Below are 23,138 nucleotides of genomic sequence, written 5' to 3'. Positions count from 1 at the left end.
ACAGGCAGGAGCCTAGTGTTGATGCACACATAGGAGGAGAATCCAACCATCACATTCACTTCCATGGAAATCACCACCCTTCCAACCAACGGACACCCAAATTGGACATGTACAAATTTGATGGCTCTAACCCTACAGTATGGGTAGCACAAATGGAACAACATTTCTCCCTTGATGATATTTGTGAAGATGGAACTAAACTACATGTGGGAGCCCTTTACTTGGAACAAGAGAGATGACAGAGGTGGTAGTGGCATAAAAAATGTTATCCTGGGAGAACAACTTGGAACATGTTCTCAAAAGCCATATGTGATGGCTTTGACTGGGAATCTAATTTTTTGAGTCGTCTCACTAAGCTCTGGCAAATAGGTACAGTAAAGGACTACATTGCAGCCTTTGAGTAATTGGCCATCAGAACTGACAGTCTAAGAGATGACTTCTACTTAGAATGTTTCATCAGTGGCCTAAAAGAAGTCATCCAAACCCATGTCCATACACACCATCCAGTGACTTGGTTGGACACATGCTGCAAGGCCTTAGATGTGGAAATCGCCTTAAATGCCCGATCCAATCGTCCAAATTTCGTCGCCAAGGCACGTCCCACCTAGGTTTAGGGCCCCACCCAAACACTTAAGGTTCAAAAGGTGTCACCAATGGAGATGGCCAAAAGAAGGAAACAAGTACTGTGATACTACTGTGATGACAAGTACTCCCCTGGACATAAATGCAAGGAACCAAAATTCTTTCAAATTGATGCTACTAATAACACCTTAGTAGATGAAGCTCCACTCCTTAAGGTACCTGAGGAAGAAGGCGGGGAAACCCAAATTGACAATGATCTCATAGCTATGCTCGATGAGTCGATTATATCACTACATGCCTTAGCTGGCTTTTCTTCGCCTCAGACTCTCAAAATCTGAGGCTTTATTAAACATCGACTAGTAGTGGTCTTTATTGATAGTGGCAACACTCATAACTTTATCCATAAGAGAGTAGCATAAGTTGTTCATTGCTTTGTACGGGCGGTGTCTAATTTCCAAGTCCTTATCATTGATGGGGGACCATGAAATGTGAAGGCCTGTGAAAATATTAAGCTTCAGATGGGAGACTGCCACCTAAAGACCCACATGTTTGCTATTGAAATGGGTGGCTGCGACATTGTCCTGGATGTTGAATGGCTTAACACATGGGTCCTATCACAATTGATTTCCAGGAGTTATATATGAGATTTAAGCAAGATGACCACATTCATACATTAAGGGGACTCCAGGCAAGTGCTCCTACTATCATCAACTCGCATCGAATGGATAATATTTTAAAAAAGGGTCATCATGGAGTAGTCGACCAATTTAATACCATCCAGGCCATTGAATCCACTACTCCTCATATTCACCCTAAGATGCAACAGGTATTAGATCGCCGCCAGCGGGTCTTTGACAAACCTAAAGAGCTTCCATCCTTTAGGGGTGAACATGATCATAACATCCCTTTGGTCCCAGGTGCCAAGTCGCTTAATGTTTGCCCATATCGATATCCTTTTGCCCAAAAGAATGAAATTGAAAAAATCATCAAGGAACTCCTCGAAGTCGGTGTTATCCGTCTCAACATCAACCCTTATTCATCTCCAGTGCGCATGTGTTCAGAATTTTGGGCCCTTAACAAGCTCACTATCAAGGACAAATTTTGTATTCCGGTTGTTGATGATTTGCTTGATGAACTACATGGTGCTAAATTATTTACCAAGCTAGACCTTTGCTCGGGCTATCACCAAATACACATGAAGGAAGTAGACATTCCCAAGACCGCCTTCCGAACTCATGAAGGCCATTATGAATTCCTGGTCATGCCATTTGGTCTCTGTAATGCTCCATCTACTTTTAAAATCCTGATGAACCACCTTCTGAAACCATATCTCTAAAAATTTGTCATGGTATTCTTCGATGACATTCTCATCTACAACATAACCTGGGACAAACATCTTTAACACGTAGACCAGATATTGCAACTGCTCTGAGACCACAAATTATTTGTCAAATTATCCAAGTGCTCTTTTGGCGTGGAAGAAGTTGAGTATTTGGGACACATTGTGGGTTGTGAAGGAGTGAGGGTTGATCCGAAAAAGATTCAGGCAATGCAAGATTGGCCCCAACCAAAAACCTTGAAAAGTTTGAGGGGATTCTTGGGTCCCATTGGCTACTATCACAAATTTGTCCGCAATTATGGTCGCATTTCTAGGCCCCTCACTAATCTTCTCAAGAAAAATTCATTTCTCTGGATTGATGTAGCTCAGCAGGCCTTCTTGCCTCTCAAACTGGCCATGTGCTCCACTCCCATATTGGCCCTACCTGACTTCACCAAATCTTTTGTGATTGAATTCGATGCTTGAGGTACAGGTATTGGTGTTGTATTAATGCAGGATGGTAGACCATTGGCTTTCACCAATCAACAACTCAGTGGCAAACATCTGGGTCAATCTACTTATGAGAAAGAAATGATGACCATCTTACATGCAACAGACAACTAGCGGCCATACTTGTTGGGGCGACGTTTCCAAATTTGCACGAACCATCACAACCTAAAATATTTTTCTAGAGCAACATCTATCGTCACCACAACAAAATAAATGGCTTGCCAAAATGCTGTGATATGATTATGAGATGATTTACAAGAAAGGGCGTGACAATCTAGTGGTTGATGCTCTATCACGCCAATTTGAGGACGAGAGCACCCTTTTATCAATCTCTCTACCCATACTAGATTGGATTGAAGAGGTCTGCAAGGAATGGTTCTCCCACCCCTTTCTTTCCCAACTCATTAATAACTTAAGAGAAGATCCTGATTCCTCAACATAATACTCTTGGAAGGATGAGATTCTTCACTACAAGGATCGAGTAGTTATATCCTCGGTCTCCACCCTCAAAACCCACATCTTGGACGAGCTTTACTCATCTCCAATTATAGGACATTCAGGCTTTCATAAGACTTATGCTCGCACACGTCATTCTTTCTTTTGGACTGACATGAAAAACAACATTCTTACTTTTGTAGCTGAATGTGATGTGTGCCAACGCAAGAAAGGGGAAATAGTCAAGTTACAGAGAACCTTACAACAATTGCCACTCCTTACTTATGTCTGGATGAATGTTTCCATGGGTTTCATCAGTGGTCTCCCAAAGTCAGGCAACAAATCAGTCATCATGGTGGATGTGGACAAACTTTCTAAATATGCTCATTTTTGTGCTCCACCACACCCATTTACCCCCACTTTGGTGGCTCAAGTTTTCTTGGACTAGATCTTCAAACTACATGGCATGTTGACTTCCATTGTCCCTGATTGCGACCCCACTTTCACCAGCAAATTTTGGCAGGAACTTTTCAAGATACAGGGCATGCAACTCCAACTAAGTACTGCTTATCATCCCCAAACCGACGGTCAAACAAAAGCAGTCAACAAATGTTTGGAGACCTATTTTAGGTGCTCCACTTCAAACAAACAACATCAATGAGTACAATGGCTACCTTTAGCTGAATGGTGGTATAATACTAACTAAAACGAAGCCATCAAGATGACATATGAGGTAGTGTATGGACAACTCCCACATTGACCTGTTTCTTATATCCCTGGGTGTTCTAAAGTACAAGTAGTTGATCAACTCCTACAGAATTGTGCCGCCATGATCGCTCATCTCAAACATAATCTACATCAAACTCAGAACCAAATGAAGCATCAGGCTAACCAACATCGTTCCGAGTGCTTATTTCAAGAAAGGGATTAGGTATTCCTGCGACTCCAACCATATAAGCAAACATATCTCAAAGAAAAGGGTTGTTAGAAACTAGCACCAAAATTCTATGGGCTTTATCATATACTTCAGCGCATAGGAGCAGTCGCCTATAAACTAGCCTTGTCACCTACTTCAAAAATCCATTTGGTCTTCCATGTATCATGCCTCAAGAAAGTGGTGGGGAACAATCGCAGAGTTCAAACAAGTCTACTCGAATTGGATGAGGTAGGCTCACTTTGGCTCTGACCAGAACATGCCTTCGATACTCGTGAAAGACATCTCCACGACTGCACGATCAAGGAAGTCCTCACCGAGTAGAAATAAACCTCTCCAAAAGATGTGACCTGGGAACCAACCACTATTTTTCAGTAGTTTCCGCAGCTTCAACCTTGAGGACAAGGCTACTTTTGATGGGGGAGGGCATGTTAGGGTCCAATAATAACCCCTTTATTTATGTAATAAGCCCAATTGGCCGAGTCAGAGTCATAGTTAGTTAGAGAGTCAATAAAGCCCGCATTAATAATTGTAAGTGGTTGACCCACATTAGAGAAAAGGGATCACAGTTAGTTGTAAACAGGCCATAAGTAATAAATAAAGTGGTTAACCCGTGTTATGCAAGGGACCACCAGTAGTTAGGGTTTTGGATGTCATTTAGCTATAAATCATCTTAGTTAGTAAGGGAAAGATCATCAAGTCTTATTGTAATTGAGCTATGTTCTGTTGGAGGTTGCTCCCTTGAAGAGGCAAGTGAACATTAAATCTGCATCTGAATAATAAAATACCTTGTTGTTTTTCTCATTTCATGTGATAATTATGTGTTTTGGGCTATATTTCTTCATATTTATGGTATTATGGATTTCTAGGTCTTTTTTGTTTGATTTTTTGTTTCACTCAATGAGTGTAGTTTTCCCTACTATGCCACCTCGTGAACTTAGAGCAAATTGCATATCACTCTACACTCATTATGGATGACTTATTCAATTATGCATTGGCACTTTTGAGGTAATCTCTTTTTTAAACAGGGCCTCTCTTTCACTTGCAAGCCTTTTTAACTCCAAGGTGAACCTAAGTGCTCCCTTGTCCAACTCAATTGTGCCCACATGACCTATTCGTTGACATTCTCATCCAATGTTGTTACATTACGCATGCCACATAACTTCTCTTCCAAAAGCGCACCCACATCCCAGTGTGCCTAAGAAATGCACCCAACAAGTTGTCCAAGTTTGCTTAACCAATGTGCCCAACTAAGTATGCCTATGGACTTGTGCTCAACCAAGTACGCCCCAATCATCTATAAGCTAATCAATACTAGGCTTATGAGGTCATTTGCATTAACCCTTTTTTTTGTCTTCTCTTGCCAAGTTTCTTTCTAAACTTGTCTGGGTGTCTAACAAATGTGAATTGCTAAAATATATAGTGATACCCAATTCGAATAAGAGTGTCGAATAAGAGTGTCTAATATATCTGTAATATGCCTTGCTATTACGGACGATTTCCTAAAACCAACTCTTTTATTATTTATCTTTCATCTTCATCATGAAGCAATCTGTCCCATAAGCTATCTTTAGCCTCGTGAACGTTAAAATAATTTCTTTCTTTCTTTCTTTCCTGAGTACCAAATAAGATCAAAATTCCCAATATCATTCAAAGCTAAAACCTTACCTATAGGAAGGATGCTCTATTTAAAACTTGTAAAACACATAATTTGATAGACTCAACACGGTTTTACCATTGAACAATTCCCTCTCAAAACGGTGGAAAATAAGGTACGGAAATATGCACATGATTGAACAAGGGGCAGCGCGAGGCGGACTGCGAGTGTAAGCACGACGGCAAAGAAAAAAGAAAGGATCTTTATGCAGATAGAACCCAATTACGAATACAGGAGTGAAGTGTTAGCACTAGCTTCATTCCATGGGGAAGCAACAGGTCATTTCAAGGTTTTTCGCTCCAAAGAAAGACTCTCCCTCCAGCAAAACGCCAATTAAGGTAGCTCCACGGTCTTCCTCTTCTCCCAGTATTGCAGCCAATTTTACATTATCTCACACAAGCTCTTCGACCTACAAGAAGAGAACGCACGAGGAACTCAACGCTGATGAAAAAAACCTATCAGAGAATTCCAAACATCCACTTCATAAAAGGAGGGCAATCCTCGATGGAAAACTGGAAAGGCCTGAAGAAAGATTGGAAGGAAACAACGGGGAAACGAGAAGAATTGATGAAAAAATGGAAGGAAATGAGGAGGGAACGAAGGAAAGTCATGGGAAAATGGGGAGAATTGATGGCGGGGTGAAGAAGAATGTCGCGGTGTCCAGTAATGCAATTGGGTTCCCTGCATTTGATCAATCCCTGCACAAAAAGTTTGTAGACAAACTCCTAGCTAAAACTGACAAGAGTGGCGAATTGCAGGAGTCCACCTATGGGAGACCTCCATCTGGCAAAGAGAAATACACCCCCTTGGAGGAACAGGTAGTAGAACTGAAGGCCAAGTATAAGGATGTTTTGCTCATGATTGAGGTGGGCTATAGGTACAGGTTTTTTGGGCAGGATGCAGAGAATGCTGCAAGGATTTTAGGGATATTTGCACATTATGATCATAATTTTTTGACTGCAAGCATACCGACTTTTAGATTACATGTTCATGTCAGGCGGCTTGTTGAGGCAGGTTATAAGGTCGGTGTTGTTAGGCAGACGGAAACCGCGGCCTTGAAGGCTCATGGCGCGAATAAAGCCGGGCCTTTTACACGGAGCCTTTCGGCGTTGTATACAAGGGCTACATTGGAGGCAGCAGAGGCTTTGGGGGGAGGTGAGGTGGATGACAATTGTAGGCTTAACAACTATCTTATGTGTGTTGTGGAGCAGCCATTGATCAGTAAAAGCCCGAAGAAATCGAGAAATAAGTTGTCCCAGGACGAGGACTCTACTGCAAATAGTGGGAATTATGATACCATGATAGGAGTAATTGCAGTGGAAACTTCCACTGGTGATGTTATGTATGGACAGTTCAAGGATACTGTTACGAGGGCGGAACTTGAATCGTGTCTTATGAATGTATCTCCGGCAGAGCTGCTTCTAGGCGTGCCACTATCGTCTCTCACAGAAAAGGTAAAGGACACTTGTACTATCAGCACTGTTTGTTTGTTATTTTTTTTAGTTTTTGGGTGGAAAGAGCTTCCTTTAAACGCCAGAAGCATTCTAGTTGGGCCAAATATATTACGCACCACAAGCAGCCCATTGTCAGGTTGAGATTGGCCTCAAAGAGCAGACCATTAATCAGAAGCACTTTCCTTTGGCTAAGATGCTACGATGGTGGATACACTTCTGTCAAAACCACTCATTGTCAGGGTGTGCCTTCAAGGGGCAGGTTATTTATCTCCAACACTTTCCTTCGGTTAAGATGCTGCAACGGTGAATACTCTTGTTTTGAAAAAACAAGAAATCACCCAGAGCCTGCACTTAACCTCAACCACTTATTTGTGTTTCCAGGGGAGTTGAACTTTGGTGAATGGATTGACTTACCACTAGATTCATTACTGAACCACGGCCCCAATGGCAGTGGTTCTGATTCTTCATATGAGCAGGTTTAAAATGCTGGTGAGGTTTTGCTTACATGTTGTGCAGCTTAAGTTTCTGGTGTAGTTTGTTGGTTTGTCAAGTCCATGATGAAAAATGTTTTTTTGGTGCCGTTTCTGTTATCATATAGAAAAGAAGAAAGGAAAGCGAGGGGTTTCTGATCATATATTCATGTAATCTGACATCGCTTCCCATCCTGAAAAGTTTCCAACGTTTGATGGAGTTCATATTTTGGAAAGCCTCTAGGGTTTTATAATTTTATGTAAATGCAATTCTAAATTTGGAAACTAATGTATTTTTTGGAATGTTGAAATATTTTAGTTGTTGAATGCTTATATGATTTCAGATACGTCTTGGCATTAAAGATATGTTCATAACCATGTGGTGGTGGTTTGATGCATATATTTTCCTTGCTAGCTGCTTTTCTCCTTTCTGTCTAACATATGTAAGCTGGTATTTTTGATTGATAAAAATATTGTTAACCAGCGTAGATCCATCTTAACTCCGGATCAAATTCTTTGAGGTGAAAAACTTTTTTAAAATGAAAAACTTGAGGAAAGTATTGCACCTCGAAGGATTTGATTTCTCTTGATGCATGATAAATATGGAGTTAAGTTGAATCTATGCTGTTATAAATTTAATTAACATATGGAAGCCGGAAGATTTGCAATGCATGTGATGCGTGCCCAATGTTTGATTTGGGAAAACATGAAAGACAATTCTTGAGTGTTCTGATTGGCAAGAGATGTCTGAAACACATTGCTTATAGTTTGAAAGAAAAGAGATAGTGACATGGGAACTAGACAGAGATGGTGAATTGGTATTACCGTTGTGCCAAAATTTCAAACATAAGTACCCATTCTTTGAGGTGCAATTTTTTTTTTTAAATGCAAAACTTGAGGAAAGTATTGCACCTCGAAGGATTTGATTTCTCTTGATGCATGATAAATATGGAGTTAAGTTGAATCTATGCTGTTATAAATTCAATCAACATATGGAAGCCGGAAGATTTGCAATGCATGTGATGGGCAAAATGTTTGATTTGGGAAAACATGAAAGAAAATTCTCGAGTGTTCTGATTGCCAAGAGATGTCTGAAACACATTGCTTATAGTTTGAAAGAAAAGAGATAGTGACGTGGGAACTAGACAGAGATGGTGAATTGTGTTAATTTTAGTGATGTTCTATGCTTAGAGCAATTTATTTCAATTTTCACAGTTAGCTCAATATCTTTTCCAGATTAGCAATCACATCAGCATTAAAGTAAACTGCAGATAGAACATAAACATAAATTGCAGAAGACAAGCCAAGACAAGAGGACACAAGATGTGGCGCTAGCCAGGGACAAACCCCAATGTGGGGAAACCCTTGATCAATTCTTCTTTTATGTTCTTCAATAGTTCAGCAGATAGAGAGAGATAGAGATAGTACATTTTCAACAGAAGTCAACACTTTGACTTTCTATATCTACATGAGATCAGTTGAAGACATGCTGCTTCCATTGATTCTCCATGGTGACTGCTTCACCTATCAGTTCTTCTTTTATGTTCTTCAGTAGTTCAACAAGTAGAGAGAGATAGAGATAGTACATTTACAACAGAATCAACACTTTGACTTTCTATATCTACATGAGATCAGTTGAAGACATGCTACTTCAACTGATTCTCCAAGGTGACTGCTTCACCTATCATAGTGTTGCATCTCGTCACTGTGCTGCACCTAGTCACTGAGCTGCTCCCATCACCATGCTGCAACTCATCATCATGCTGCACCTCACTATCATGTTGTACTTCATCGTCTCGGTGCTGCACCCAAATATCACTGAGCTGTTCTCAACATCATTGATGTCACCTACATCATGTTAGTCCTTGAAACAATCAACAACTCAAAGACCAAGAGAGGTTCCAACACTGCCACTGATTAGTTCAGCCCTCAAAGTTCTATGCTGCTGGCTATGGCCTGCGGCCTAGCTCAGCAGCAAGATAGGTTTACACACAGCACCCAAATATCACTGCCTTTGACCTTCTCTTTGAGGCTGCACCAGACCTTAGATCAGCCTTATTAAGCACAGTCAAATCCCACGTTGTCTATGCTCCTTCTTGCTGTAGATTACAGGTCTTTATTTTGCTGTGGCTAGGTCTCTATAGACTGTGGATCAAAGCTTCTTTCGGACAACAGATAGGAGCTCCTCTGGGCTATGGATCTGGCCTCTCTTTGCTGCGTTTAGGCCTCCTTTGAATGCAGTCAGATTTCCCCACCATTGCAGCTAGATTTACTGTTGATAGGGCTCTCCTTCAACTGTAGTTATCTTCTTCTTTACAGTGGATTAGTGACCTTTAGATGACTGCGTCTTACTCTCCTCTAGGACTGAGTATAGGAGCCTTCTAGGACAGTGGATTGTAGCTCTCCTTAAACAGCGTATGAGAATCTAATTACTGCGTAATTAAGGACCTTCATGGACTGTGTATTGAGCCTCCTTTTAACTGTGACGAAGGGCATCTTATAGCTGCATTTAGAACCTCCTTTCTCTGTGGAATTAAGTCTCTTCTAGACTGCATATAAGTGCCTCCCCTTGCTGCATCAGATCATCATTGACTGTGGTCAAGGGCAACTTTAAATGCTACGTCTAGGAGTTTCCTTTAGTTGCATATAGAACTCTCATTACTGCGGCTAGGGCATCATCTTTACTGCGGCTAGGGCATCATCCTTACTGCGGCTAGGGCATCATCTTTACTTAGGCCAGCGTATACTCTTAGTGTCTCTCCTCCACCAAAACCCAAAGACATGGAGAGGAGGAGATCACATGAAGAGTGTGTGTGACAAATGACTTCAAGTCCTCTTCTATTTATACTAAAACGTAGAGGTTGAATAGACATGACTGTTGGGCTTCTGAGCCTACATAAGTTGCTGGCCGACTTGACAATTTGTCCATAATCAAAATAAATTCATATCTTCATAAATACTTATCGGAATTGGATGATCTTTACATCAATCCTACACCTCTCGATGAGAGGGATCCAAGAAAAATATTAGCTGTGATAAATAAGATGACCTACATGGAGTTTGGCCCTAGTTGCCAATTTTAACACTCCCTCTCAACTAGGGAGAACTCCGTCCGCTGATCCATATGTCCAACTGTACTATCTCTGCCATTAGTGCCCTGCACTGCTCTGCTCTGCTCTAATCTGCTGAACCATGAAGAAGAAGAATTGATCGAGAATGTCTCATACCATTCTCTACTGACCCGAAATCAGTTTCATCTGAAGAGAGTGTGTCACATCACTCTTATTGACCCGAAGTCAGTTTTATTGATCCCAGATCAATATCACAAGAGAGTGTCTCAAACCACTCATACTGATCCCAGATTAGTTTCATTGATCCTAGATCAATATCACAAGAGAGTGTCTCAAACCACTCATGCTGATCCTAGATCAGTTTCATTGATCCTGGATCAATATCTCAAGAGAGTGTCTCAAACCACTCATACTGATCCCATATCAGTTTCATTGATCCCAGATCAATGGAGGTCATCCTAGCATAGGGAGTACAGTAGATACAACGATGCGTCCATCGATAGAACTACTATGGTCCCTATCCTCATTTCCCTGCTCATTGATTAGATGAGAGGTACTTCCCATGAGTCCCAGACTGCATGGGTAGGATGCCTCGACAAGAGAACGAATCATCCTATCCACAGGAGAACGAATCATCCTGTCAGTGGATGCCACAGAGAACGAATCATCCTGGCCCACAGGAGAACGAATCATCCTGTTCCACAGTCGCCACGGAGAACGAATCATCTTGGCCCACAGGAGAACGAATCATCCTGTTCCACAGTCGCCACGGAGAACGAATCATCCTGGCCCACAGGAGAACGAATCATCTTGTTCCATAGCGCACCACCAGGGGAGGGTGAGTCGCCCTATGGTCGTATGTTGCTTTAGTAAGTACCCCAAGTCCCCCAGAGCTCCCAAAGCTCAATGCATGCAACATGCAAGACCCTTATAAGAAGGTCTCTCAACGACTCCAAGTCGTTCGGGAAAGTTACAGATTTGACCTTTCCCCGGGGCTTTGACAAAAAATTGTCTGCAATCTGTACATCAGTGTCAATGTGATGGAGCCTCCCCGCTCATCGACTTACCATATCCCAAATAACGCAGTATCTGATGTCTATCTGCTGGAGCAATTATCGAATACGAGATTCCTCAATAATCGAATCCCACCTCTGGTTGTTACAGAGAATCACAGTTGTATTCATCATGTGTATAAACAGCTCACTTAAGAGCTTCTGCAACCATGCAGCTTCACACGAGATCATACTCGTAGCTGTGTATTCGGTCTCGGTGGTGCTTATAGCAACCGATTTCTGCTTCCTGCTCATCCATGATATCGAAGCAGAATCCAAAGAGAACCAGCACTGAGAAGTGCTCTAGTGATCCTCCACACTGCCTGCCCACTCAGCATTCGAATAATCATGCAGTTTCATATTTCTGGCAGTGTATCTCAATCCATGAGAGATTGTGCCCCGAAGATATCTCAGAAGATTCTTGGCACCAATCCAGTGAGGCTCAACCAAATATGAGCTCACCATGCTAACTGCAAAACATATGTCCGGACGGAAGTTCACCAAGAACATCAACACGAATGAGTTTATGAAACTCAGAGGCATTTCCCAAATCTAGTCTGACATCACTACTATATAACTTTTGAAAGTTAAGATCCTCGAGGTAGTCACAGGCTTGTAGTTTATCATTCCACATTCGGAATCCAACTCCCTCTTTCTTCTGCAAATGAGAGGGTCTGCACCTGTCAGAAATAGGTCGTCCTCATAAGATGCCGGTATGAGAGGTCTATCATCCACAACCTTCGGGTAATGGTTTGGATTAGTTTCACTCCTAGTGAATCTCAGCTTCATCAGATAGCTTTCAATCCTCTCATACTACGCCCGGGGTGTTTTGCTTCAAGCCATAGAGGGCTTTCTTCCACCTGCATACGTGAGATTCCTGATCATCAATCTCAAACCCCTCGGGTTGTTCCAAACCTGTGGACCTGCTACATGAGGGGAATGGTCCCCTTGTAAGATTTTCCTTCGGTACATCTTAGACATGTAATTTCATGCTCTTTTTGAATTCAGGCATCCCTGTCACAATTTGACTCACAGACCTCCGATGCTATGTGTCAATGGACATGGTCCCCATTGGACTTCCTGCAACTTGATACAACCCTGAACTCAAAAACATCTTTGAAAATTCTATTTTCAAACACGTACCTTTCCATTGATGAGTGCCACCTCGTAACCTTTAATTTCCATTGCTGAAATGGACACCAGGTTCTTCTTGCGATCAGGTACATAAAAGAGATTCTGTAAATGAATCGAGTTACCCTCATTTAATTGAGAGTTAACATTTCGTACACCCTTTTCGGGATAGGTGGCATCGGCTCCAAGTATAATCCCACGATTGTTTCCATCTCTACCAAATAAGGGAGTGCACCCATCTAGTGTTGCGGGGGAGCGCCCCCCCCCCCGCTCCCGCTCCCGATCCGCGCTCCGGGCGGGAGCGGGTCGGGAGCGCGCTCCCTAAAAAAAAATTCGCTCCCTGCCTTTTCGGGAGCGTTTTGCCTTTTTTGCATTTTTTTTTTGTAGTAATGTTCGAAATGCAATTTTTTTTGAAAGAAACAAATAGTTTTTGAGTGGGGCAACTTAATGATCAAGTCTAGGCCCTAGTATTGATATGCTATTCATGGTAATGTTAAATTCTTAAAGTAAAAGTGACATTTTCTTTAATTTTCATTTTCATCCTTTTACTTAAATTTTTAACATTACCATGAAATGACTCAGGATGTTTGAGAGTGGTTTCGTCCTCATTGGATTTCATATGCAGAAAGTAGAATTTTAGATTTCATTCAAAATCCAGCAGACTTATCAGTTTTTCAGGATTTCAGGATTGGGGGATTGCAATGTTTCCATTGAATTTTGTCATGTATTAGGGTATGGAACTCATATTTAATCAAGAGTACCAATCCCTCTATGTACCTTGATGTTAGTGACATTGGTTGTCGAACTCCTCTATCATGACCCTTCTAAAAATGTACGCATCACTCAAACAAAATCTTGACTTGACATGCTATGCTTTTTCTATCTTATGTTAATGCTTAGAGGGTGATATTAATGACAAAGATCCCTATACAGATACAAAGGTAATGACAAAGATACCTCTGGATATTAATGCTTGGAGGGTGATATTAATGACAAAGATCCTGATTTTGCAACAAGACTAAAAAATTAGACATTTCTCGTAGTGGCAAGAGGCCCAAGCATAAGAAATAGATAATAGATTTACTTCTCTTCTCTAGTTTCTAGTAGCTTTTATAACTATTGACTCTTTCATATTTATTATGATATTTTTTTAAACAATATATGACAATTTAAGTTTGAAGTTGGCAATTATAACTCATTAGTAATGAATTATGAATATGATGCTTCATGAAAGTTGAAAGTTGTTTCATTTCGTTTCATTTTATAACATTTCATTTCATGTTAGATATTATTTGTTGTAATGGTTACACTTAGCTTACAAGTACAACTTTGGTGATCAATGATGATAAATGTTATATATTGAATTTTGAAAGCTTGAAACTTTAAGATTGATGAATCATGAGACTCAATATGTTGTATGTTACTATGTTACTAACTTGCGGACGTGGTTGATGAAGATTATAACTTCTAGATGATTGTTGTTATATGGTTCAATCTATGTTTTTTTATGTTTTTTATATCTAATTCATCATTCTACATGTTTTTGTTGACATATATGTATCAAAAATTAAAAAATATAAAAAGTATATATATTTTTAAAAAATCGCTCCGGGATTCGCTCCCAAACCGGGAGCTTCTGAAAATGGTCGCTCCCGCTCCCGCTTCCGCTCCCGCTCCCCGCTTCCGCTCCCGCTCCCAAGTAACATTGCACCCATCTATCTGATGGAGTGCCTTGAAGCACTACAATCTATAAGCCAGATTCCCAAAGAATTTGAAGGAGAGGGCCAATATAAGATAACGCTTCTTTATCTTATTAGAAACAACATTTGATTCTTCATACCTGGGGTTCCTTGCTTTCTATGAAGAGTCGGCCATTTCCTTGATGACCTGCATTACCTGTCATTCCTTTGATCATTGAAGATGTCCTTGTTGTTATCATCATCAAGTGATGTGTCCCTTCCATTCGGACACTTCTTCGCATAATGGCCGAACCAGAGTTTTAAAAAACGATCGGCTCAGAACCGACTCGGCTGAGTTGGTCTGAGCTAGGCCTCAAAAATTTGACTTGGCCAAGTATTCGGTTCGGTCGGCCGGGTTAATACCGAGTCGGCCGAGTTTTCTAACAACTCGGCTAGTTCGGTATTAACTCGGCCGGCTCGTATTAACCCGGCCAGGTTATGTACAATGGCTCGACACATAAAAAAACAACGATTTTTAATTTTTTTTTTATTAATTGTTTAGCCTAAGAGAGATCTGTTCTGGGTTGCTAGCAGTAGAAGCTATGATGATTAAAATGGACAGAAGCCTCTTCACCAAAGTTTCTTAGCGGTTTGTAATGGTTCTGTAGAGCAGTTTTTTGGAAAAGGCTAAAGCTTAGTTGATTGTACTTGGATGCATATACACAGTAAGGATCTTTTGAATCTTAGAATAGAAATATATTTCCTGGCCACCATGGAAACCAATGAAACAGAATATATTAGAAACTCTTACAGTAGAACAAATTTAGGTCCCATTTGAACTTTTATATACCTGTTGTCTGACTCTGATGATGATCCAGAGATTGATCCACATGATCTTGGCTCCTCTGGCAGTAGCTACTAGCCAGTAGTACTGGTCACAGTTTACTTTTGTTGTAGAGGCCATTTCTAGCCTCCTTGGTTATGTGTTTTTGTTTTGATCATGTATGTATTGGATAGTGCACTGGGTGCCATTTTGATATAATGGATATATTCATGAGCCTACTTTGATCATATGTTGTCTTCCATCTATATTCTAATGTTGTGTGTTTGGAAACATGAATGAAAATCTTTAAAATTATGTTTTTTCATAAAAAAATAAATATTTAATGTATTTTTTACAACAACCGAGTCATTGAAATCGAGCCAGCCGAGTCGATATCGAGTCGGAGTCGACCCTCGACCGAGTCGGTGTTGGAGTCGGAGTATTAAAACATTGGGCCGAACTAGTTATCTGCCTTTCTTTCCACCCTGAGATCCAGTCTTCCAATGAAGTGATCTTTAGGTAGGCCATATTCCGCTGTGCCATTCTGATAATATTCCCTGCTTCGACTTCACCCTTGGTGAATTTGAAGAGGGATGAGGAATCCATTGATCCTTTTGTCCTTTCCCAACTATCGTCGGTGATTGCTCTTTCACTCTTGCTTGGGCATTGTCTTCACCTCAGCTCTGATACCATGTTAATTTTAGGGATGTTCTATGCTTAGAGCAATTTATTTCAATTTTCACAGTTAGCTCAATATCTTTTCTAGATTAGCAATCACATCAGCATTAAAGTAAACTGTAGATAGAACATAAACGTAAATTGCAGAAGACAAACCAAGACAAGAGGACACACGATGTGGTGCTAGCCAGGGACAAACCCCAATGTGGGGAAACCCTTGATCAATTCTTCTTTTATGTTCTTCAGTAGTTCAGCAGATAGAGAGAGAAAGAGATAGTACATTTACAACAGAAGTCAACACTTTGACTTTCTATATCTACATGAGATCAGTTGAAGACATGCTGCTTCAACTGATTCTCCATGGTGACTGCTTCACCTATCATAGTGTTGCATCTCGTCATTGTGCTGCACCTAGTCACTGAGCTGCTCCCATCACCATGCTGCAACCAATGTTGTGAAAATTGTGATCGGGATTAAATCGGCGTGGGGAACAAATTAGAAAAAATCAGAATTATCGGGAAAAAATCGTTTGGTACAAAAATATTCATTTATTTCAATTTTTTTAATATCTAAACCATCTACAACATAAAATAAATACATGGACACATAAATATGATAAAAAAACTAATATATAAGATGTTTAATATCATTTCTAGCGCTAAAATCACACGTAACATTGAATCATGTCCTGAATAGTAAGTCCTGACTCCTGAGTCCCAACTCAGCCTCAAAATATCAACAAAAAATATGATAATGTATCTCATTATGTCATAATGTCATATACAATAAAATGAAAGTCTAATCCTATTGATTTCCTCTGCCCCTCTTGCGAGAAAATGCCACAACTTTCCCTTTCCCTCTAGATGTAGACGCTGGTGCCTGTGCTAGTGGAGATGGCAGTGGAGTCTGATGTGCTCTAGAATCTGAAGAACTAGAAGTAGGAGCTATAGGAGGTAGACCACGTCCTCTACTGGTGGCAGTGGTAGCCCGGGCAGGTGGTGTCACCTGGAAACATTACAATCTCCCAATCTTGAAATCCTGAAAAACTGATAAGTCTGCTGGATTTTAAATGAAATCTAAAATTCTACTTTTTCCATATGAAATCCAATGAGGCTGGAACCACTCTCAAACATCCTGAGTCATTTCATGGTAATGTTAAAAGTTTAAGTAAAATGATACTTTAAGAATTTAACATTACCATGAATAGCATATCCATACTAGGGCATAGACTTGATCATTAAGCTGCCCCACTCAAAAATTATTTGTTTCTTTAAAAAAAATTGCATGAAAAAACCCAAAAAAACGTTATAAAACTATGCTGCCGCAACCCCCGGCGATTTTTTAAGTTTTTTATCGCGATTTTTTCGTTTTTTATCGCGATTTCTTCATAAAATCGCGATTTTTTCAATAAAAATCGGCAAAAAAAATCTGGCGATTTTTTCGTTTAATTATTGCGATTTTATCGGCAGGGGGAAAAAATCGCGATTTTATTGCGATTTTCACAACACTGGCTGCAAATCATCATCATGCTGCACCTCACTATCATGTTGTACTTCATCATCTCGGTGCTGTACCCAAATATCACTGAGCTGTTCTCAACATCATTGATGTCACCTACATCATGTTAGTCCTTGAAACAATCAACAACTCAAAGACCAAGAGAGGTTCCAGCACTGCCACTGATTAGTTCAGCCCTTAAAGTTCTATGCTGCTGGCTATGGCCTGCGGCCTAGCTCAGCAGCAAGATAGGTTTACACACAGCACCCAAATATCACTGCCTTTGAACAGCAGTGTGTCTTCCAATCTTATCCAGAGAGATCATTTTAGACAGACTTGATTGACCTTCTCTTTGAGGCTGCACCAGACCTTAGATCAGCCTTATTAAGCACAGTCAAATCCCACGTTGTCTAGGCTCCTTCTTGCTGTAGATTACAGGTCTTTATTTTGCTGTGGCCAGGTCTCTGACTCTCTATAGACTGTGGATCAAAGCTTCTTTCGGACAGCAGATAGGAGCTCCTCTGGGCTATGGATCTGGCCTCTCTTTGCTGCGTTTAGGCCTCCTTTGAATGCGGTCAGATTTCCCCACCATTGCAGCTAGATTTACTGTTGATAGGGCTCTCCTTCAACTGCAGTTATCTTCTTCTTTACAGCGGATTAGTGACCTTTAGATGACTGCGTCTTACTCTCCTCTAGGACTGAGTATAGGATCCTTCTAGGACAGTGGATTGTAGCTCTCCTTAAACAGCGTATGAGAATCTAATTACTGCGTAATTAAGGACCTTCATGGACTGTGTATTGAGCCTCCTTTTAACTGTGACTAAGGGCATCTTATAGCTGCATTTAGAACCTCCTTTCTCTGTGGAATTAAGTCTCTTCTAGACTGCGTATAAGTGCCTCCCCTTGCTGCATCAGATCATCATTGACTGCGGTCAAGGGCACCTTTAAATGCTACGGCTAGAAGTTTCCTCTAGTTGCATATAGAACCCTCATTACTGTGGCTAGGGCATCATCCTTACTGCGGCTAGGGCATCGTCTTTACTTAGGCCAGCGTATACTCTTAGTGTTTCTCCTCCACCAAAACCCAAAGACGTGGAGAGGAGGAGATCACATGAAGAGTGTGTGTGACAAATGACTTCAAGTCTGCTTCTATTTATATTAAAACGTAGAGGTTGAATAAACATGACTGTTGGGCTTCTGAGCCTACATAAGTTGCTGGCCGACTTGACAATTTGTCCATAATCAAAATAAATTCATATCTTCATAAATACTTATCGGAATTGGATGATCTTTAGATCAATCCTACACCTCTCGATGAGAGGGATCCAAGAAAAATATCAGCTGCCATAAATAAGATGACCCACATGGAGTTTGGCCCTAGTTGCCAATTTTAACAAATTGGTATTACCGTTGTGCCAAAATTTCAAACAAAAGTACCCATTTATATGTGCATAGAGGGGTTGGAACTATTTCAAAAGTAGATTTGCTTGCATAGAATTTTCAGATTCCAGAATTAGAGATGACTGATGTTTGGATTGTATGTACATGGAATTTTTTTGAAGCATGGTCAGGCCTTGAAAATATTTCAAAACTAAATTTGTGTGCATAACTGTTTGAATCAGAGATGATTAATGGCTGGATTGGATGTACATAACAGTCAGTATCAGAGATGATTATGGGCATATAGATTGCATGAACATGGGAATTGTTTTATGCATGGCTCAGGTATTCAAAATATTTTAAAACTAAATCTATGTGCATGTCACAGCTGGAATTAGAGAGGATTGACATTTGGGTTGTGCACATACCAGTTGGAATTAGAGACAATTGACATCTGAACTACATGCACATGGAATTTTTGAAGCATGGGTTCAGGATTTGAAAATATTTCAAAACTAAATTTGTGTGCATAACTGTTTGAATCAGAGATGATTAATGGCTGGACTGGATGTACATAACAGTCAGTATCAGAGATGATTATGGGCATATAGATTGCATGAACATGGGAATTGTTTTATGCATGGCTCAGGTATTCAAAATATTTTAAAACTAAATCTATGTGTATGTCACAGCTGGAATTAGAGACGATTGACATTTGGATTGTGCACATACCAGTTGGAATTAGAGACAATTGACATCTGAACTACATGCACATGGAATTTTTGAAGCATGGGTTCAGGATTTGAAAATATTTTAAAACTAAATTTTCTTCTGAAAAGAGTTGGAAATGAAGACGATGGATGTCTGGACTCCAGATTTCGAATATCAAAACTCCCTGAACAAATATCCACGATCACTAGTCTCAATGCTTACATTTTTAGTGTGATCTATGACTTGGTAAGATGAACTTGCATTTTATATTGCGTCCCTCCTTTGAGGTACTGCTACTCTGCATATGCTCAGCTCACTGCCCATCTTCCTAAAGTTTATACAATGGACATCAGTTCAACATTAATGGGGGTTTATCTTATCACTTTGATTCCTATATATTAGGCCATGCTGTTGAATTTTTGTAGCTATGGTCAGTCTTCATAATTTATATTTTAGCCCTTGTAATATATAAAAAATTTGTAAGACATGTTCTTCATGTCATTTTGATTATTTAGTCCTTGAAAGAATTATTGCAAGACATGTAGGTCAGTTTGACCTCATAGCTGAGTAGCAGCATTAGATGTATCTCTTGTTGAAATGAAGAATTTCTCTAAGAAAAAAGTTGCTGGGGTTTTCCCAGGGTAAATCTTGTGTTGTCTTTGTGCATTGTGATCTCTACTGTCCTTATGGTTTTATAGTTGAATTTTTGAAGCATAATTGCTTAATGATAAACTTGAATTGTTAAAAGAAAATCTATATCATTAGAAGTAATTATCAGTATTTCAGAAATATTGTGCTTCTATTTATTGTACTTGAAAAAATCAACATGGTATTAGAGCTTTGGTGACGAAAAGGACATAGAGATCACTCTCGAAGAAGTTTTTGGTAAGAAATCACTCTTGAAGAAGACCTATATCTGCAATCTACTTGCTTATTTGTGATCACGGGTTCCTCCATGAATTTTAAGAATGAATTAGAAGGAGCTTCAAACTTTAGGGCTTGGAAAACAAGGATTGATCTTCTTCTTGCAAAAGGAGGTCTCTTGGGCATTGTGAAAGGTAAGGTCACTGAACCAGAAAAATATGAAGAGAAAGCAAAGTTTGAGAAGGATGATATCACAACTATGAGCATCATTGTGGACTCTATAAAAGATCACTTGATTCCTTATGTTTCAAGTCTTCAATTTTCAAAGCAGGTGTATGATGCCCTAACTGGTTTGTTCACTATCAACAATATTGTTCAAGCTATGAGTTTGAAGAATGAACTTCATGATGTTCGAATGACAAGGAATGGTACAATAGACTCATATTTCATGAGGATATCTCAACTAAGAGATCAACTTCAGGTAATTGATGAAGTCATTTCTAAGAAGGAATTAGTGATTACAGCCCTTAATGGTCTACCGGATTCATGAGACTCATTTACAACAGGGATATGTGTTAGAAAGGAAGTTCCAAAGTTTGAAGAGCTATGGACAAATTCTACTCAAGAAGAATCAAGGCTCATATCAAAAGGAAAGATTCAAAGACCACGACGATTCTCAAGCATATGCAACACGTTTCAAGAAGGGTGGAGGAAGAAAGAAGTTTGGTTTCCAAAGAAGAAATGAAGGAAGAAGACCTGAAGGAAGAAGACCTACTCCTCAAGGGAAGAGAGACATGTTAAAAGTTCAATGCCATCATTGTCATAAATATGGTCATTATAGAAGTGATTGTCCTGAAAGATCGAATGATAGAAAGAGAAAAGGAGAGCGACATGCTACCATGGTAGATATTGAAGAACTTCCAAAGAAGCCCAAGAATGAAGATCCAACTAATAAAGAATTTTCCTACTTCTTTGCTCTTACTGGTTCTGTTGCAGATATTGAAGATTTGTGGCTAGTTGATAGTGGTGCATCAAGGCACATGATGGGAGATTGAGAGAAGCTCACAAATTCAGTGGAAAGAAGATTATCACAAAAGGCGGAGTTTGGAGACAATAATAGTTATGTAGTGAGCTAGAATTGGGTGATGATGTTCATCTTAGCAACATATTGTATGTATTAGGTTTGAAGAAGAATTTGGTTTCTATCTTTTGCTTGGAAGATAAGGGAGATAAAGTAGCATTTGATGATGGCAAAGCTCTTGTTTGGCCCAAAGACTCTAGCATAGATTCCACTAGAGTAATCGGAGTTCGTGAAGGAAGGTTGTATAGACTCTTGAAACAATCTACTCAAGCACTTGTACATAATGATATTAATCCATGTGAACTTTGGCATAGAAGATGTGCTCATCTCCACTATAAAGCTTTGCTTGCCTTAAAGCAGATGGTTTTAGGTGTTCCAGATTTGCAGGAAGAACATGAAGGAGTTTGTAAAGGATGTGCACTTGGGAAGAACGTAAAGAAGCCTTTTGATCCAAGGAAGTTTTGGACCTATTCCATTTTGATGTATGTTGTCCAATGTCGGTGAAGTCCCTTGGAGGTTCTTTGTATTACTTACATTCATTGATAATTTCTCTCGCAAGACGTGGATCTACTTCATGAAGACAGAAGATGAAGTCTTTAACAAGTTCCAAAAATTCAAAGCTGAAATAGAAAACTTTAAGGGAAATAAGATCACGATCTTGAGATCTGATAATGGAGGAGAATATATTTTTAAGGAGCTCGTTGCCTTTTGTAAAGAAGATGGGATTAAGAGGGAGCTAATAGTCCCTTACAATCCACAACAAAATGGAGTTGCTGAAAGAAAGAACAAAACCATTGAAGAATCTATAATTCTATTATTGAATGTTGATGACTTATTTTTGACATGTGTGGAACATCTAATTATTCGAAGTAAGAGGGAGCTGGCTTCTGATTTCGATATGAAGGATCTTGGTTTGATGCATTACTATTTGGGGCTAGAAGTATGGTAGAGGCCTGGTGAAATCTTGCTTGGTCAAGGAAAGTTTGTTATCAAGATCTTGCAGAAGTTTGGAATGATGGATTGCAAGTCGATGTTAACTCCCATGGTTACAAATCTGAGAAAGCTAAGAGATTTTGACTCTGATTTGGTATATCCATCCATATACTTGAAGTTGATTGGCTCATTGATGTATTTGGTTAATACGAGGCTGGACATTTGCTTTGCAGTGAACATGCTGAGCCAGTTCTAGCTAGAACTAAGACATGATCATTGGATTGTAGCAAAGCACATATTGAGGTACTTGCGTGGTACAGTTGACTTTGGTTTGAGATATGTCTGAAATGACGATATACAACTACGGGGCTATACATATTTAGATTGGGCAAGGAGTGTTGAAGACAAAAAAATTCATTTGGAGGTTGCTTTACTTTGGGCTCCGCTATGATTTTGTGGATGAGTAGGAAGCAGACATTTGTCGCATTCAGTACTGTCGAGGCAAAATACATTGTAGCTAGCTGGGCAAGTTGTGAAGCAATGTGGCGTCAGAAGTTACTCACATGACTGTTTGATCATGTGCTAGAAGCGACCGTGATATATTGTGATAATCAGAGTTGCCTGAAGCTGACGGAGAGTCCAATTTTCCATGATAGGTAGAAGCACTTCGAGTTCGAGTGCCACTTTATTCGCGACATTGTGCAGAAGGGAGTAGTGAAGCTCCATTATGTCTATACTGATGAGCAAATTTATGATATTCTTACAAAGCCTTTGTTTGATGCAAAGTTTGTATACTTCGGAGACAAGCTTCGACTTGTTGAGAACATCTCTCTCATTGAGAGGGAGTGTTGATGAGATAGCATCATGGTCTGGCATTC

The 23,138-nt window shown here is 40.0% G+C and overlaps 1 protein-coding gene across 4 annotated transcripts in view; it reads left to right on the top strand.

Annotated features, from left to right (window-relative positions):
* Positions 1-5,526: 5,526 nt before the first annotated feature.
* The window catches only part of MSH3 (homolog of DNA mismatch repair protein MSH3), a 414,360-nt gene continuing 396,748 nt past the window's right edge, over positions 5,527-23,138 (top strand). For 3 of the 4 annotated variants that reach the window (XR_016263714.1, XR_016263713.1, XM_089445844.1), the window contains exon 1: positions 5,527-6,890. Coding sequence is in view for 2 of the 4 variants with exons in the window: in XM_089445844.1 (XP_089301970.1) it covers positions 5,700-6,890 (1,191 nt within the window). In the remaining 2 variants the exon portion in view is untranslated. The remainder of the gene's footprint in view (positions 6,891-23,138) is intronic. The other variant, XM_089445843.1, reaches the window with a different exon arrangement.

Source organism: Pinus tabuliformis, chromosome 9 (genome assembly GCF_031772625.1).
Source record: "Pinus tabuliformis cultivar Carrire ecotype Pingquan chromosome 9, CPIR1, whole genome shotgun sequence".
Lineage (NCBI taxonomy): Eukaryota > Viridiplantae > Streptophyta > Pinopsida > Pinales > Pinaceae > Pinus > Pinus tabuliformis.
This window is presented reverse-complemented; position numbering and strand designations above follow the sequence as displayed.